This window comes from Pantherophis guttatus, chromosome 4, assembly GCF_059756535.1.
Source record: "Pantherophis guttatus breed Tessera chromosome 4, ASM5975653v1, whole genome shotgun sequence".
NCBI classification, from domain to species: Eukaryota; Metazoa; Chordata; class Lepidosauria; order Squamata; family Colubridae; genus Pantherophis; species Pantherophis guttatus.
Window position 1 is genome coordinate 2,105,761 of NC_142066.1, and position 18,888 is coordinate 2,124,648.

General features: G+C 45.5%; 1 protein-coding gene across 1 annotated transcript in view; it reads left to right on the forward strand.

The window, feature by feature from the left end:
* TNFSF12 (TNF superfamily member 12) overlaps nt 1-18,888 on the forward strand; it is a 48,672-nt gene that overhangs the window by 19,709 nt on the left and 10,075 nt on the right. The window contains exons 12-14 of the mRNA XM_087891772.1: nt 7,776-8,294; nt 11,154-11,247; nt 17,051-17,098. Of these exons, the coding sequence (XP_087747898.1) occupies nt 7,776-8,294; nt 11,154-11,247; nt 17,051-17,098 (661 nt within the window). The remainder of the gene's footprint in view (nt 1-7,775; nt 8,295-11,153; nt 11,248-17,050; nt 17,099-18,888) is intronic.

An 18,888-nucleotide genomic window follows, 5' to 3' on the forward strand; every position in this document is an offset into this window, starting at 1 on the left:
ACATCGTCAAACTCTTCCATCTTCCCATTTTTACTAAATATTATACCAGGACCCACAATTTTTTATTTTTTTTAGTATTTGTCTTGATTCATAGTGACTCTGGGCAGAGGTGGAGCTCTCACCTCAGAATCAGGAGGCTGGGAGTTCGATCCTAGGTAGCGGCAGATTTTTTCTCTCTCTGGCCACACTGACAATATATCTGCCGAAAAAAACCTCCACATTGGTGACAGGAAAGGCATCCGGCCAGTAAAACGCTCAGCTCCATTCAGTTGCCCAGGCTCCACCCCGCGAAGGATTATTAAAACAGGATTGATGATGATTGATGACACCAAAGTCCCTCTCTTTGTTTTAGCTTTTGCCACAACTTGTGATTCTTCGCTCCATTTTCCGGGTCAAACGCAACTAGTATTTTTATTTTCAGTGTGTTATTTCAGATGGAGGCTCCATGTTGCATCGTACAATCTTTCCAACATTCGCTGAGTTGGAAGGGACCTTGGAGGTCTTCTAGTCCAACCCCCTGCAGAAACGTTTCCCTTAGCAACGGAAATTTTGGGCTCAATTTTGGTCGTAAGTAGAGGGCTACCTGTATATGCGCCTTATTTCCATCACCTGCCGCCGTTTTTTTGCTCGAAGCAATCCACTTTCAACTCCGTATTTCAAGCAAAGCTTTCTATCATTCAAGTCTACGCACGTTATTATATTTTTGCGAACACCTGGGCAATAAACACAGATCCCCTTCATGTCTTCCTCGTGAATTGAACGAAGGATTTACGGGGAAATAACCTTGGGGCAGGATGGCAGTGAGGGTGGTTGCAATAGAATTAGAATTAGAATTAGAGTTGAATGAGAATGAGAATTGAATTAGAATTGAACTGAAATAGAATTGAATTAGAAATAGAATTAGAATTAGAAATTAGAATTTAATTAGAATTTAATTAAAATAGAATAGAATTAGAATTGAATTGAAATAGAATTGAATTAGAAATAGAAATGAAATAGAATTGAATTAGAATTGGATTGGATTAGAAATAGAAATTAGAATTGAATTGAAATAGAATGGAATTAGAAATAGAAATTAGAATTGAATTAGAATTGAATTGAAATAGAATAGAATTAGAATTAGAATTAAATTGAAATAGAATTGAATTAGAAATAGAAATGAAATAGAATTAGAATTGAATTGAAATAGAATAGAATTGAATTGAAATAGAATAGAATTGAATTAGAATTGAACTGAAATAGAATTGAATTAGAAATAGAATTAGAATTAATTAGAATTAGAATTAGAGTTGAATGAGAATGGAATTGAATTAGAACTGAACTGAAATAGAATTGAATTAGAATTAGAAATTAGAATTGAATTAGAATTGAATTGAAATAGAATAGAATTATTAGAATTGAATTGAAATAGAACTGAATTAGAAATAGAAATGAAATAGAATTGAATTAGAGTTGGATTGGATTAGAAATAGAAATTAGAATTGAATTAGATTTGAATTGAAATAGAATACAATTGAATTGAAATAGAATTGAAATAGAATTGAATTGAATTAGAAATTAGAATTGAATTAGAATTGAATTTAAATAGAATAGAATTAGAAATAGAAAATAGAATTGAATTGATATAGAATTGAATTAGAATTAGAAATTAGAATTGAATTAGAATTGAATTGAAATAGAATTGAATTAGAAATAGAATTGGAATAGAATTAGAAATAGGATTAGAACTGAATTAGAATTAGAAGTCTTTATTGGCCAAGTGTGTTTGGAGTCACATAAGGAATTTGTCTCGGGTGCGTAAGTTCTCAGCGTACAAAGCCAACGAGTGATAAATCGTGATTAAAATCATCGAATACGTTCATCGTAAATCCTAAGACACAACACTCAGTGGCACTCGCAGGATACTAAATCAGCCATCGACGTAAACCATCCTACGGTAGGATACTAAATAAAACAATATGACTTGTGAGACCCAGGCAGCAAAGCGACAGTCATAAGAAGACACAGAGTAAGTCATAGGAAAGAGGAGGAAGTTAATAGTAGCACAGCCCTACTAGGTGGTGTGACATCCCAGCGCATAAGAGACAACAAGTGTTGTGGGAATTAGGTGTTTAGCAGAGTGATGGCATGCGGAGGGGGAGGGACGGACTCCTTGTGTGTAGTAGTTTTGGCGTGTAATGCCTTACAGCCGTGATGGCAAACCTATGGCACGCGTGTCAGAGGTGGCACGTAGAGCCTTCTCTATGGACATGCATGCCGTAGTAGTTAGCTAGCTGCTCTTCAGGTTTCCGGCGGGCGCCTGCATGCGTCGTCTTGAGGGCAGATAGCACCTAGACATTGCTTTCCAGCCCTCGCTAAGGGGGTTTACAGAGTCAGCCTCTTGCCCCACAACAATCTGGGTCCTTGTTTTACCGACCGCAGAAGGAAGGATGGAAACAACCTTGAGTCGGTCAGGATCGAACTGCTGGCAGCGGGCAGAATCGGCCTGCAATACTGCATTCTAACCACTGTGTCATTACAGCTTCCTTCTTTCCTTCTCCTCATTTTCCTTTCTTTCTTCCTTCCCATCTCTCCTTCCTTCCTTCCTTTCTTTCTTCTTGCCTTTTTCTCTTCCTTCCCTCCCTCCCTCCCTCTCTTTTCCTTCCTTCCCATCTCTCCTTCCTTCCTTCCTTTCTTTTTTCTTTTTGCTTTTTTCTCTTCCTTCCCTCCCTCCCTCCCTCTCTTTTCCTTCCTTCCCATCTCTCCTTCCTTCATTTCTTTCTCTTTTTTTGCTTTTTTCTCTTCCTTCCCTCCCTTCCTCCCTCTCTTTTCCTTCCTTCCCATCTCTCCTTCCTTCGTTTCTTTCTTTCTTTTTGCTTTTTTCTCTTCCTTCCCTTCCTCCCTCCCTCTCTTTTCCTTCCTTCCCATCTCTCCTTCCTTCCTTCATTTCTTTCTTTCTTTTTGCCTTTTTCTCTTCCTTCCCTTCCTCCCTCCCTGTCTTTTCCTTCCTTCCCATCTCTCCTTCCTTCCTTCATTTCTTTCTTTCTTTTTGCCTTTTTCTCTTCCTTCCCTTCCTCCCTCCCTGTCTTTTCCTTCCTTCCCATCTCTCCTTCCTTCCTTCATTTCTTTCTTTCTTTTTGCCTTTTTCTCTTCCTTCCCTCCCTCCCTCCCTCTCTTTTCCTTCCTTCCCATCTCTCCTTCCTTCATTTCTTTCTTTCTTTTTGCCTTTTTCTCTTCCTTCCCTTCCTCCCTCCCTGTCTTTTCCTTCCTTCCCATCTCTCCTTCCTTCCTTCATTTCTTTCTTCTTGACTTTTTCTCTTCCTTCCCTTCCTCCCTCCCTCTCTTTTCTTTCCTTCCCATCTCTCCTTCCTTCCTTCATTTCTTTCTTTCTTTTTGCCTTTTTCTCTTCCTTTCCTCCCTCCCTCTCTTTCCTTCCCATCTCTCCTTCCTTCATTTCTTTCTTTTTGGCTTTTTCTCTTCCTTCCCTCCCTCCCTCCCTCTCTTTTCCTTCCTTCCCATCTCTCCTTCCTTCCTTCCTTCATTTCTTTTTTCTTTTTGCCTTTTTCTCTTCCCTCCCTCCCTGTCTTTTCCTTCCTTCCCATCTCTCCTTCCTTCCTTCCTTCCTTCCTTCCTTCCTTCCTTCCTTCATTTCTTTCTTTTTGCCTTTTTCTCTTCCTCCCTCCCTCCCTCTCTTCTCCTTCCTTCCTTCTTTCCTTCCCTCCCAAGCATCAGCAGTTATATACCGCTTCATAGTGCTTTTACAACCGTCTCTAAGTGGTTTACAGAGTCAGCCTATTTCCCCCCAACAATCTGGGTCCTTATTTAACCCACCACAGAAGGATGGAAGGCTGAATCAACCTTGAGCCGGTCAGGATCGAACTTCTGGCAGTGGGTAGAGAAAGAAGGAAGGAAAGAAGAGAAGGAAAGGAAAGGAAAGGAAAGGAAAGAGGGGAGGGAAGGAAGGAAGGAAGGAAGGAAGGAAGGAAGGAAGGAAGGAAGGAAGGAAGGAAGGAAGGAAGGAAGAAAAAGAGAAAGAAAGAAAAAAAGAAGAAAGAAAGGAAAAAAGGAAGAAAAACAGAAACAGAAACAAAGAAAAAAGAAAAAAAGAGGAAGAGAAAGAAAAAAAAGGAAAGAAAAAATGAAAAAAGAAGGAAAAAAAGAAAGAAAAAGGAAGGAAGAAAAAATGTAGAAAGAAAAAGAAAGAAAAAAGCAAAGAAAAAATAAAAAAGAGGAAGAGGAAGAAAGAAAAAAAAGGAAAAGGAAAGAAAAAATGAAAAAGAAAGAAAGGAAAGAAAAAAGGAAGGAAAAGGAAGGAAAGAAAAAAAGGAGAAAGAAAAAGAAAGAAAAAAAGCAAAGAAAAAAGAGGAAGAAAGAAAAGAAAAAGGAAAAAAAGAAAAAATGAAAAAGAAAGAAGGAAGGAAAGAAAGAAAGAAAAAGAAAGAGAAAGAAAGAAAGAAGAAAAGAAAGAAAGAAAGAAAGAAAGACCACTATGCTATTTCTGGCGACTCTTTCTCCCTCCTCACCTCCAAGATGGCTGAGAAGCCCAAGTCCCATCATCCCAACCGACGTGGCTGTGGTTGGGGCCCTCCGGGGCCTTCCAGACGGGGAGCTGGGGGGGGGCAGCTGTGGCTTATGGGGTCAGGAGGGCAGCAGCAGCTGCTTCCTCATAGAACATAATTGAAAAATGCCCAGCAAAATCATGTTGCTTTTGAGCAGAACTGGGGACTTTTTCGTCCGCTCTCAAACTTCTCTTTTTGCACGCTGGATGTTTATATATATATATATATATATTTATGTCTATATATACAAAATATATATCAACAACAACCTTCCCCACGACTTCTTTTAAAAAAATAAAACTCACCATTTTTCCTCGCCCTGCAGCCAAGAAATATTTCCTTTGCCCCTCAAACTCTTTGGAAATGGAACACAGGTGGTCCTCAACTTACGACGATTCATTTAGTGACCATTCAAAGGCACTGGGGAAAAAAAAGGGACTTACGACTGTTTTTCACACAGTGGCGGCATCCCCAATGGATCAAAACTCAGACGCTTGGCCACCGACTCGTATTTATGACGGTCGCAGCGTCCCGGGGTGGGGTGGGGTGGGGTGTCACACGACCCCGTTTTGCGACCTTCCGACGAGCCAAGTCCATGGGGAAGCCGGATTGACTGAACAACCGTGTGACTGGCTTAACAACCGCAGTGATCCGCTTAACAACCGTGGCAAGAATGGTGGCAAAACGGGGCAAGACTCACTTAACGAATGTCTCGCTCAGCGACGGAAATGTTACGCTCCGTCGTGGCTCTCAGTCGAAATGGAAAAGAAGCTGTTTGGGCAGAATTCGGAAGAGGATTTGCTGTCATTCTTAAAAAGGCATCTCCTCTCCTCTTCTTCCGTACCCCTCCATGGGAAGATTCACAAAGCCCATCGTTCCCAATTCGTGCCATGTCAGGCTGGGCGGGATAAAATTCCCAGGAACTCAGGACTTGAACCCTGGGCCCTGTCTAACAAAATGAAATTCAGTGTAGCAAAAAGTAAAGTTTTACCCTTAGGCAAGAAAACCCAAACGTCTATATACAGATTGAGTGAAACGTAGCTCAATAGTAGTAACCGCGAGAGGGATCTTGGAGTCCTAGTAGACGACCACTTAAGTGTGAGCCAGGAGTGTGCGGCGGCAGCCGAAAAGGCCAACAGACTGCATTAACAGAAGGATAGCATCAGTTAATATCACTTTATAAGGCCTTAGTAAGACCCCAGAATTCCCCAGTCAGCCATGCTTGTTTATTTTTCCTCCTACCCGCTAAAGTGGAGAGACTAAAAAGAAAGGGATTAGAAGAGAATAAGCAAACCACAATGGAGATAGATATCATGTCAAGTGTTAACAGCACATTTAAGTGCCTTGGTAAGACCCCAGAATTCCTCATGCCTGTTTTTTTTTTCTCCTCCTATCCCCTAGAGTGGAGAGATCGTAGCGAAAGGGATCAGAAGAGATTAAGCAAACCACAATGGGGATACATATCGTGTGAAGTGTTTATAGCACTTTTTAATGCCTTGGTAAGACCCCAGAATTCCCCATGCCTGTTTTTTTTTTTCCATCCTGCCCCCTAGAGTGGAGAGATCGCAGTGAAAGGGATCAGAAGAGATTAAGCAAACCACAATGGGGATACATATTGTGTGAAGTGTTAATAGCGCTTTTTAATGCCTTGGTAAGACCCCAGAATTCCCCATGCCTGTTTTTTTTCCCCCCTCCTACACCCTAGAGTGGAGAGATCGCAGCGAAAGGGATCAGAAGAGATTAAGCAAACCACAATGGGGATACATATTGTGTGAAGTGTTAATAGCGCTTTTTAATGCCTTGGTAAGACCCCAGAATTCCCCATGCCTGTTTTTTTTTCCCCCTCCTATCCCCTAGAGTAGAGAGATCACAGCGAAAGGGATTAGAAGATATTAAGCAAACCACAATGGAGATAGATATCATGTCAAGCGTTAACAGCACTTTTAAGTGCCTTGGTAAGCCCCCAGAATTCCCCATGTCTGGTTTTTTCCCCCCCTCCTATCCCCTAGAGTAGAGAGATCATAGCGAAAGAGATCAGAAGAGATTAAGCAAACCACAATGGGGATACATACCGTGTGAAGTGTTTATAGCACTTTTTAATGCCTTGGTAAGATCGCAGAATTCCCCATGCCTGTTCTTTTTCCCCCCTCCTACACCCTAGAGTGGAGAGATCGCAGCGAAAGGGATCAGAAGAGATTAAGCAAACCACAACGGGGATAGATATCACGTCAAGTGTTAATAGCACTTTTAAGTGCCATGGTAAGGCCACACTTGGAATACTGCATCCAGTTTTGGTCGTCACAGTATTTAAAAAAGGATGTTGAGACTCTGGAAAGAGTGCAGAGAAGAGCAATGAGAATGATTAAGGGACCGGCCATCTAGTCTAACCCCCCCCCCACACAGGACAAGAAGCAACAGATGGAAACTGATCAAGGAAAGAAGCAACGTAGAATTAAGGAGAAACTTCCTAACAGTGAGGACAATTCACCAGTGGAACTGCCTGCCACCAGAAGTTGTGGATTCTCCCACACTGGAGGCTTTTAAAGAAATTACTGGATAGCATTTTTGCCTGAAATGCTATAGAGTCTCCTACTTGAGCTTCTCCTCAAGCCTGCTACATTGCAGTGACCGCCGTTGGGACGTGCCATGGGGGCAGTGGTCAGACACCCCCCCCTCCGGCCGGTTGGCTTCTCGGAACCCGAAACCGCTGGGAAAGGGCACGAAAAGGCCTCCTTCCTTCACGGGAACCGATCCAGTTCTTCCTTGGCAGCAGTCCTGGGAATCTGGCTTTCTGGGATCAGCTGATCCCGAGGTCTGGGTGCCGGGAAATGGCCACGCCTGGCAAAGCCAGACAGGCCCTTGCCAAGCCTGGAAGGTAGCATGCCAGGATGCGGTGGCCAACTGCCATCGTCGGCACTTGGCGGCTCTCCAAGGCAGGGCGGGCACGGCTGCCACCCCCCCCTCCTCCGCGGCTCCTGCCCAGCTTCCTCAATCCCTTGCACAATCTTACTTTGGCTTACTTTGGCAACCATTCGCCTGCTCTCCGCGGGGAAAGCCTGGCCAGGGAGCTGAGCAGGGGGGAGGCCTCGGGGTGGGTGGGCCGGCGGGCGAGGCCCCTTCCCCTGCTGCAGTGGGCACACAGACCCACTCAGTGGTCCAGGCACAGCCGGTGCTCTGCAGCCGGGAGACGCCAGAGTCCAGATGCCGCTGGTTCCTTCTGCCAGGCGGTGACTTTGGGGTGAAGTGGGGATACCGGTCATGTCTGGAGGTCCTGACCCCTCGGGGGAGCCTTCGAGATCGGCAGTGCCTAGACCTCAACCGGGCACCGGTGGCTGTGGTTGCAAGCCTAGAATTATCTGCGGGGCCGATTTTGGGGGGGCGAGGAGCCCCAGGCCTAACCCCCCACTTTTGGGGACTGCGGGGGTCTCGGAATTGGGCTCTGTGGGGCAGGAAGCCCTCAAGGAGAAGCCGAGATCCGGGAAGAAACTGGAAAGAACGATGCCTCTCAAGATTTGGAGAGGGGTGTTAAGCCCCTTCCCGGGGCTCGATTCCTGGGGGCTGAGGCAGCAGCGCCCCCCAACCCCTTGGGCCGCCGTGGGGGTCCTGGCAGTGGGTTTGCTGGTCTGTCTCTTCGTCCTCTTCAGCATCCAAGCCAGTCTGGAAAGCTTGAGAGAGGAGCTGGCCGCGCTGCGGAGAGAAGGGGTGTGCCAGGCTCCTGGGACGGATGACAATCGGGGTGCCCCCGACTCACGGCAGGTAGGAGAGGAGGTGGGGGGAGGGCTCTGCAGAAGGCGTGTTGGGCCCCTCGGCTCTTGGGGGCTCCAGAGGGGCCCCTGACATCCCCCTCCACTCCATTTGTGCAATTCTGGACCGGAGTTAAATGCATCTCCGGTCGTGCCCCGAAGGGGAATTCGCAGAGCAGAAACCCAGTTCGGGATCCATAAGGCACCCCCAGAGAATAAGGATCGCAAACCCCACCCCCCATCATCCCCAGCCAGCCAGGGAGAGGGGGGGAAGATGGGAGTTGGAATCCAGCAGGCAGGAGGACTCTTGATACAGTTGTTTGGAGCAGAAAGGATTTTGGATGCAAATCGTATTTTCGTTCTGCAGCCCAAGCTCTCTTGGCTGAGCTTAAAATTCCCCCGTTTCCCAGAAATTTGGGATGGAGAGGTCAGGGGGGCCTGCGGGGTGGGTGGTGGTGGGGTGGGGGGGGAGAGATCTTTAAAGTGAAAAAAAAAGTAGGTTTTGCTGGTATCTCCTGCCATTTCGCAAACTCTGCACAACTCTTCGGAGGAGGTTTTATTTCCACCTTACAAGAAAAAAGAATTTTATTTATTTATTTATTTTTTGCACAATTTGTCTCTCCGTTTCTTGACCTGGGTGGGGCGGGAATGGACGGATTTTTCTCTTTCTGCAAATTCCTGCGGGGTGAAACGAAGGGTTTCCTTACGCCCGTGATAGTGAACTTTTGGCACACGTGCCACAGGTGGCACGCGTAGCCATATCTGTGGGCATGCGAGCTTTGCCCTAGCTCAGCTCCAGCGCACATACGCGCACCGACCAGCTGATTTTCGGGCCTTCCAGTCTCACCGGAAGTCGGAAAATAGGCCATTTCCGCCCTCTGGGGGTGATGGGGAAGGCTGTTTTTGCCCTCCCCAGGCTCCAAGAAAGCTCCTGGAGCCTGGGGAGGACGAAAAACAGGCCTACTGGGCCCACCGCTAAACTTTTTGGTGTCGCGTGCCAAAAGCAGGGGGGGAGGTCGTGCGCGCATGCACGGGGATGCGGGGGGCATTGAATTATGGGTGTGTGAATCCCCCCCATGCGACCCCCGCTTTTGGCACGCGACGGCAAAAAGGTTAGCCATCACTGCTTCCGCGCAGAATCCCACCCTCAGAATGCAAAGAGGCCGGTGAGTGTGGGTCTCGCGATGGGCCGAGTGGGAAGGAAAGAAAGGAGGCTGTCTCTGAACATGGGCAAAGTTGAGGGAGGGGGCGGGAAATGAGGAAAAACCCACTCTGCACATGGGCAGAGGGAAGTCAGTTGGCTCTGTCTTGCCAGCCAGGAAGTCCGTGTGGCACGCGGCCAAGAGAAAATCCGGGAGCCCTGAACATCTCAAAGCCAACCTGTTCTCTCCTTCCTTATCTCCTTCTGGTTTTTTGTTTTTTTTTTCTTTTTGAACTTTAGCTTCTGGCTCTTTGGAAAAATAAATAAGAGAAATAAATTTAGATTTCAGTCACGCCGGAAGCAGCTTCAGCTTCTAATCGTCCCCAGGGGCAAAATTTCTCTCCAAGGGCCATAAATTAGACACTTCCGCAAAAGAATGGCCAACTTTTCTGGACTCCTTCTGCTCCTCTGCTGTTGTTTTTTTTTTTTAGCAGCGGCCCGGTAGATACAGCTAGTCCTCGACGTACGACTGTTCTGCCCCAGCTACGGACCTCAAAGAACGCAGCACACACAGAGTCTGTGCAAACCTTAGTTTACTAAATTAAATCAGTCTTTTTCAAACAAAGGCTGTTAATTAACTTTCTTAACAGCCTAAAAGAATCCAAAGGATAAATAATCGTAATCTTACTATCGTTGGCAGAAAGCCCAGAAGCAATTTGCAGAGAACTAAGATCAAGACGCGAAGGAGAGTGAACGAAGTTGTTGTCTGCAAATTGCTTCAGTTGGTGTTCCTCCTTAAATAGGCTAGGGGAGTGGCCAATTAGCCCCAAGCCTTACTCTCGAGGAGACCTCCTCCTGAGGAGCCACTCCTGCCTTTTGGCAGCTCTGCACGCCCGTGCATCGAGAAGAGGCTCCTCCTCCTCCTCCTCTTCACCCATGGAAGCTTCTGGAGGCCCTGGCTGAATCCCCGCCTCTGGCACCACATCTTCTCCAGCCTCCTCACTGTCCGACTCGAGTGTCAGCTGCACAGGCTGCTGGCGCAGCACCACACCAGCCTCCTTGCTGTCGGAATCAGCTACTAGCTGCACAGGCCACAACAACGACCATAATCGAGACAGCCAACATTCTTGCGGTTAAGCGAGGCAGCGGTTAAGTGAGAGTTCTGCCCCGTTTTGCCACCGTTTTGGCCGCCGTCGTTAAGTGAATCATGGAGTCGTTAAGCGAATCTGGCGTCCCCCATGGACGTCATGGGTCGGAAGGTTTTCAATTCAATTCAATTCAATTCAATTCAATTCAATTCAATTCAATTGAGCGGGGTGGGGCCGGGGTTGGACTGGATGACCTCTAAGGTCCCTTCCAACTCTGTTAACCTGTCAAAGGTCACCAAAGGCAGGGGTGAAAGTCAGCCGGTTCCTATTTTGCGATGATTTTCAGCCGCTGCGCATGAATTTTTTTTTTTTCCAATGCTGTCTGGGGAATTCTGGGAGTTGAAAGTCCACACCGCTGAATTAGCTAATCAACTGCCTTGGAAACGCCCCCCCAAGAGTCCATCGAGGGTTTTCGTGACCCCCCCCACCTACCTCCCCGCTTCCGATCCTGGCATCCTCTTCCTCGCCAAAGCAACCAGAGTCCCAGAATGCTTTGCTCTTCCTACCCACAAAGCCCCTGCTTTTATGCTCACCTGGCCATACAGGTGTGCGGGGAGGATTGAGGTCGTTCTTTTCGTTTCAGAGGGAGGTCGGCAGCCCCCTGCCCGCCGCGCGAAGGACGAGATGGACAAGGGATGCGGGGAAGACACCCCAAGACCTTCTCTCACGTCGCTGCAGTGAGTAGACCGTACTTTAAAAAAAAAAAAAAAGTTTTATTGGTTTTTTCACCTCTTCCACATTCACCTCTTTTTTTTTTTTTGAACTAAGTGTTTCCCTTTTTTTATCTTATACAATTTTTTTTTAATTTGATTTATATGCCGCCCTTCTCCGGAGACCCAGGGCGGCTTACAATGCGTTAAGCAATAGCCTTCATACTTTTGTATATTTTTATACAAAGTCAGCTTATTGCCCCCACAAACTGGGTCCTCAATTTACCTGCCTTAGAAAGGATGGAAGGCTGAGTCAACCTTGAGCCTGGCGAGATTCGAATTTACACTAATTGCAGACAGCTGGTCTTAATAACAGGGTGCACTAAACCACTGTACTATCAAGGCACAATTAATCAAATTCAAATACATTTTACTCAATTACATTTTTTTCCAAAATCGTCTTCCTTCCCCCCCCTTTTCTCAATCTTTCTCCCTTTTTTTAAAAAAACCTATCTCAATATTTCTATACCTGCATACATAAACATCATCTTCATTTATCCCTACGTTCTTACTTTACTATTTATTCACATTTGTTCTCTTTTATTCTTAAACAATTCATTCTTTTATCTTAATATATGTCTATTTTGTTCGCTCGGAGTTGCCTTACTTCCACTTCATCTTTTTTTATTGTACGGCAATCTTTCTCCTCAAACCCATCCTTTCCCTCTTCTCTTATCCCTTCCTACTTTCTTCCCCGCCTTCTTCTTCTCTTCCCTACTTCCCCTTCCCTTCTCCTTCTCCTCCTCTCTTTCCCCCTGTCTTACCTTCTCTCCTGCTCAAGTTTCCCTTCCCTTCCTTCCTCCCTACTTCAAAGTAGACCGTACTTTGAAGGAGCAACATAGAGAAAAATATAACTTAGACTTAACCTTTTTGCCATCGTGTGCCAAAAGCGGGGTGAGTGCGGGGGGGGGGTTGTCGTGGGCACATGTGCCCACACCCATAATTCTATGCACCCCACCCCCCACGCATGTATGCACGCCACCCCTGCACTCCCCTCCCCACTTTTGGCACGCGATGGCACGGTGGGCCCGGTAGGCTCGTTTTTTTGCTCTCCCCAGGCTCCAGAGCCTTTCTAGGAGCCTGAGGAGGGTGAAAACAGTGTGTGTCCCCTCCCCGGAGGCCCTCCGGAGGCCAGAAATGGCCTGTTATCTCAGGGGGTGGGGAAGGCTGTTTTCGCCCTCCTCAGGCTCCTAGAAAGGCTCTGGTGCCCGGGGAGAACAAAAACCGGGCCTTCCGGTCCCACCAGAAGTTGGCAAATGGACAGTTTCTGGCCTCCAGAGGGCCTCTGGGGGTGGTGGGGAAGGCCGTTTTCACCATCCCCAAGCTCCTAGAAAGGCTCTGGAGCCTGGGGAGAACAAAAAACGGGCCTTCCGGTCCCACTAGAAGTTGGCAAATGGGCAGTTTCTGGCCTCCAGATGGCCTCTGGGGGTGGTGGGGAAGGCCGTTTTCACCATCCCCAAACTCCTAGAAGGGCTCTGGTGCCTGGGGAGAACAAAAAACGGGCCTTCCGGTCCCACCAGAAATTGGCAAATGGACAGTTTCTGGCCTCCAGAGGGCCTCTGGGGGTGGTGGGGAAGGCCGTTTTCGCCCTCCCCAGGCTCCTAGGAAGGCTCTGGTGCCTGGGGAGAGCAAAAAAACGGGCCTTCTGGTCCCACCAGAAGTTGGCAAATGGACAGTTTCTGTCCTCCAGAGGGCCTCTGGGGGGATAGGGAAGGCCATTTTCGCCCTCCTCAGGCTCCTAGAAAGGCTCTGGAGCCTGGGGAGAGCAAAAAATGGGCCTTCCTCACCCCCCCCAGCCCCTCCAGAGGCAGGAAACAGTCTGTTTCCCTATTTCTGGTGGGCCCAGAAGGCCCGAACGAACGTGCCATAGGTTCGCCATCACGTCCCTAAACCGTCCGGGCTCTTCTTAAAAACCTCCAGTATTTGGAGCATTCACAACTTCTGGTGGCAAGCAGTTCCACTGGTTAATTGTTCTCACTGTCAGGAAATTTCTCCTTAATTCCAGGTTGCTTCTCTCCTTGATGAGTTTCCACCCGTTGCTTCTTGTCCTGCTTTCTGGTGCTTTGGGGAATAGGCTGACCCCCCTTTTCTTTGGGGCAGCCCCTCAAATATTGGAAGACTGCTATCATGTCCCCCCTAGTCCTTCTTTTCATTAATTAGGTGAAGCTATATTATTTGATTCTATTATCAAACCTCAGAGCCTGGACGAATCTGGGCAGTTTATAATGTAATAAAAGCAAACAGATATGCCATTACAAGTAGTCTGTGTAAAAGAACAAATACCACAACATTAGTGCAAAGAACCACAGTTGGCGTCGAGCCAGGCCGCCCAAAGGGCACGGTGCCAACTTGAGAGGTGCCCATCTCCAAAGCACCAGAAGGCAGGAGAAGAGGAAGCAACGGATGGAAAGTCATCAAGGAGAGAAGCAAGCTGGAATTAAGGAGAAACTTCCCGACGAGGAGAACAATTAACCAATGGAACTCCTTGCCACTAGAAGTTGTGGGAGCTCCATCACTGGAGGTTTTCAAGAAGAGATTGGACAACCATTTAGTCTGAGTTTCCTGCTTGAGCAAGAGGTTGGACTAGAAGACCTCAAAGTTCCCTTCCAATTCTGTTATTCTTCTGTTATTCTGTTATTGTTATTCTTCTGTTATTCTCTTATTCTTCTGTTATTCTTCTCTCATTTTCTCATTCTTTTATTGTGTTATTCTATTATTCTTCTATTCTTCTGTTATTGTTATTCTTGTTATTCTCTTATTCTTATGCTTTCTCTTATCCTTCTGTTATTCTGTTATTCTGTTATTCTTCTGTTATTCTCTTATTCTTCTCTCATTCTCTCATTCTTCTATTGTTATTCTGTTATTCTGTTATTCTTCTGTTGTTCTCTTCTATTATTCTATTATTCTTGTTATTGTTATTCTTGTTATTCTCTTATTCTATTCTTCTGTTATTATGTTATTCTTCTGTTATTCTATTATTCTTCTCTCATTCTCTCATACTTTTATTCTGTTATTCTTCTCTTGTTATTTTGTTATTCTCTATTCTCTTACTCTTCTGTTATTCTCTTATTCTTCTGTTATTCTCTTATTCTTATGCTTTCTCTTATCCTTCTGTTATTCTCTTATTCTCTTATTCTTCTATACTTCTGTTATTCTCTTATTCTTCTCTTATTCTCTTTTTCTTCTCTCATTCTCTCATTCTTTTATTGTTATTCTGTTATTCTATTCTTCTGTTGTTATTCTCTTCTATTATTCTATTATTCTTCTGTTATTGTTATTCTTGTTATTCTCTTATTCTATTCTTCTGTTATTCTCTTATTCTTCTGTTATTCTATTATTATTCTCTCATTCTCTCATACTTTTATTCTGTTATTCTTCTCTTGTTATTTTGTTATTCTCTTCTTATTCTCTTACTCTTCTGTTATTCTCTTATTCTTGTGCTTTCTCTTATCCTTCTGTTACTCTTATTCTCTTATTCTGTTATTGTTATTCTTGTTATTCTCTTACTCTTTTGCTTTCTCTTATCCTTTTGTTATTCTCTTATTCTTCTGTTATTCTATTATTCTTCTCTCATTCTTTTATTCTGTTATTCTGTTATTCTTCTATTCTTCTGTTGTTATTCTGTTATTCTCTTCTATTATTCTCTTATTCTTCTGTTATTGTTATTCTTGTTATTCTCTTCTGCTTTCTCTTATTCTTCTTCTGTTCGGTCTGTTAGGTCAATGCCAGCCCTGACTTTGACACCAACGGAGCCACTTCTGTGGGTTCCCCACCCCCAAATTCTTTTTTGATCAGGAACCGCAACCTGTAACCCCCCACCACACCCACCCACAACCAGAATCACACGCTCTCTCCAAGCGACAATTTTGTGAGTGCCGTCGGAGGGGCGAGTCCAGGCAGCTAAACATTTGCAACAGAGCGGATCAGAGCTCAGGAGCAAAAAAAAAAAAAAAAAAAAAACGCAGAGTGGAAAGAGGGGAAGTGAAAGTGATAGCAAACCACAAGAGGACGTTGTGTCCTTGTGTGTTGCCTCCCGAGTTGTGAAGTTCAGCAAAGGCCCGTGGAAAAAACAGAGGCGTCTCTCGACCACAGGGCTTTCAATATTGCCTCTGGAAGAAGGTTTTAAGCCCCAAATGAGCAAAGTTTTTAATCAAACGAGGCAGGCCGTTTAGCAAAACTGGCCCAAATTTTGCAATTTTGCAGAGTTTTCATGTTTTTGGAGTGTGGAGAGGTTGCCCCGACTTGTGTCGTTTTGATGGTCTTCAGAAAAGTCAGTTTTGAGCAAAATAAACCAGCATGTCGGTGATCCGGCTTTAATTATAGGAAAAACCAAACATGGCAGCCTGGCACCGTGGATTTAGCTCTCCTGAGTCAGCTGGCACTGGTTTTTTTTTCCAAGCCAAGAAATTCATTTCCGAATTGCCAAAATGTTTTCAAACCGTGTGGTTGTTGTTTTTTAAACTTTGACAACTCGAAAGTCGGTGGACTTCAACTCCCAGAATCCCCCAGCCGGCATTGTCAGTCTTCTACCGGTTCAGAGGTGGCATTCAGCCGGTTCGGGCGAAGCGTTAGTAACGACCTGCGGGTGAGCCTGCCCCGCCTACTCGCCTGGCCGCAATCCCATCCTATATCGCTGTATTTTTGATGCCGCACATCTTTGCGGATGGCATCAAAAACGAGCGAATTGCTGTGTTGTTTGACGTCACACGTATGTGCAGACGGCGCGTCAGCGAATTGCCGTGTTTTCTGACGCCGCACTCGTGCAGATGGGCGTGCACACTCACATTTCCGGTGCTGGGCAAACCGGTAGTAACATTATATGAAGCCCACCTCTGCCGGTAGTTTTCGACTTACGACCACAATTGAGCCCACAATCTTCACGAACCGGCTGAATACCACCTCTGCATATGACCTCTGGATACCGCAACTGTCATAAATATGAATGAGTTGCCAAGATCACGTGACAATGGGGATGCTGCCACAGTCGTTAAGTACGAAAAACACTCACAAGTGACTTTTCTTCGGTTACTAAACGAACTGTTGTTAAGTCGAGGACTACCTGTATTGAATTGTCCAGGCTATTTAGTCCACATTTAACCGGCTTATTCGTTTAGCTTGTCGTGGGTTATTTTTTTTTCTCACTTTGCTGAAATCAAGATATATTACGTCGACCGCATTCCCACCGTCTATTAAGCAAGTTACCCGATCAAAAAATAAATGAGCTCTTGTCCTATCCATGCTGAATTCTGGAAAAGCCTGGGGAATTCTGGGAATTGAAGAAACACTGATCTGGGGGTTAAAAAAGAATTAAATGAGGAACAATCCATCATGGTAATACAAAGTCTTTGGTTCATATAACCACGAGAAACATGGTTTTAAGAGGTATTTCCTGACAGGGTTCACAGCAGCCATAAAGGAGAGGACAGTGTTCCTGAGCATGTGCAGAGGGTTTTGTTCATGTTTTCAGTTAAACCCATTTTTAATTTTTTTTTAAATTCCCCAAAAAATTAAAATACAAACCACCATTTAAAAAAAAAAAAACGACATTAAAAAAGGAAAGGTGCATTAAAAATGGAGTGGCACATATACGCATATTGTCCTGCCGAGTTGAATGCTGATTAATATATTACAACAATATTAAAATTTCCCACCCTTTGACAAACAGGCCCGAAAATTCTTTAAATACGAAACGACGAAATCTATTTACAAATTGTCAACCTGTCATCCCTATAATATCCCCATTGTTGACAGTTGTGTTTGATCTCCGTAGGAAAACATTCGGTCTTGCATTTGGTCCCTGCTCGTCATTCCAACAACGGTGAGTAGCAGCTTTTGTTCAACAAGGAATAAAATAATATTATTTATTAAATGTATAAGGCCTTCCATCTCTCTTGCGTGCGACCGCTAACACAGCTAAATGAAGTTTTTTTAAAAATATCATAATTTCTACCATTGCAAACAGTGAAGCTACGTTTTAAATGCAATAATCAAAAGGCACCCATGCCAATTACAATTACAATTACAATTGCAATTACAATTTTACAATTACAATTACAATTACAATTACAATTACAATTTTACAATTTTACAATTACAATTACAATTTTACAATTACAATTGCAATACACCTGTGTGGATTAAAACTGTGGTTTTCAGCAGATAAACCCAAATTGGGAAAAAATAAATAAAAGTAAATGGCATTCACCCTCTTAGTGGGCATCTCCAGAGTGGCCGGCTCCGATATTTTTGTAAGTAAAATGCAAACCTTGCAAATTTACAAGGAGCCTCCCACTTTCCCACTGAAGGTCTTTCTCACCTGGGCAGTTCTGGATCTCCAATTTGGGGGGGGGGCACATTGGGGCATGTATTACATCTGGCCCCCTGTGCCCCCCCCCTCCAGGCAGCCACGCAAGCTACGTGGCTCCTCCGTTGGAAGGCAAACAAAGGAGGCTGTTGAAGCATGGACTGTTTGGGGTGGATAATGGCTGCCTTGGGGGTGTCTTGGGTTTTTTTGGGGGGGGCATCTGGGCTTTGGGGACCTAGTTCAAAGGGAGGCTTGAAATCCCCCCTTGCTGGAACCCTCTGGTCCTTTCCCCCCTCCCCTGGCACCATCTCCTCCTCTCCTTCCTCCTCCTCCACAAACGCCACTCTCTTCTAGCTCTGATGATGTGCCCTAGTTGGGTCATGAAACGTCTACAAGAAAACAATCAGAGAGCACAACGGACCCCACAATCCCCTTCCTTGTTTTCCTCTTCCTCTTTGCAAACTCACACTCCCTCTTTAGCACTGATGATGTTTCTTCTTCTTCTTCTTCTTCTTCTCCTTCTCCTTCTCCTCCTCTCTTCTTCTTCCTCTTCCTCCTCTCCTCCTTCTCCTCCTCCTCCTCCCTCTTCTTCTTCTTCTTCTTCTTCTTCTTCTTCTTCTTCTTCTTCTTCTTCTTCTTCTTCTTCTCCTCCTCCTCCTTCTCCTTCTCCTTCTCCTCTTCTTCTTCCCCTCCTCCTCCTCTTCTTCTTCCTCTTCCTCCTCCTCCTCCTCCGTCTCCTCCTCCTCCTCCTCCTCCTCCTCCTCCTCTTCTTCTTCTTCTTCTTCTTCTTCTCCTCCTCCTCCTCCTCCTCCTCCTCTTCTTCTTCCTCCTCCTCCTCTTCTTCTTCCTCTTCCTCCTCCTCCTCCTCCGTCTCCTCCTCCTCCTCCTCTTCTTCTTCCTCCTCCTCCTCTTCTTCTTCCTCTTCCTCCTCCTCCTCTTCTTCTTCCTCTTCCTCCTCCTCCTCCTCCGTCTCCTCCTCCTCCTCCTCCTCCTCCTCCTCCTCTTCTTCTTCTTCTTCTTCTTCTTCTTCTTCTTCTTCTTCTTCTCCTCCTCCTCCTCCTCCTCCTCCTCTTCTTCTTCCTCTTCCTCCTCCTCCTCCTCCGTCTCCTCCTCCTCCTCCTCCTCCTCCTCCTCCTCTTCTTCTTCTTCTTCTTCTTCTTCTTCTTCTTCTTCTTCTCCTCCTCCTCCTCCTCCTCCTCCTCTTCTTCTTCCTCCTCCTCCTCTTCTTCTCTCTTCCTCTCTCTCCGTCTCCTCCTCCTCCTCCTCCTCCTCCTCCTCCTCCTCCTTCTCTTCTTCTTCTTCTT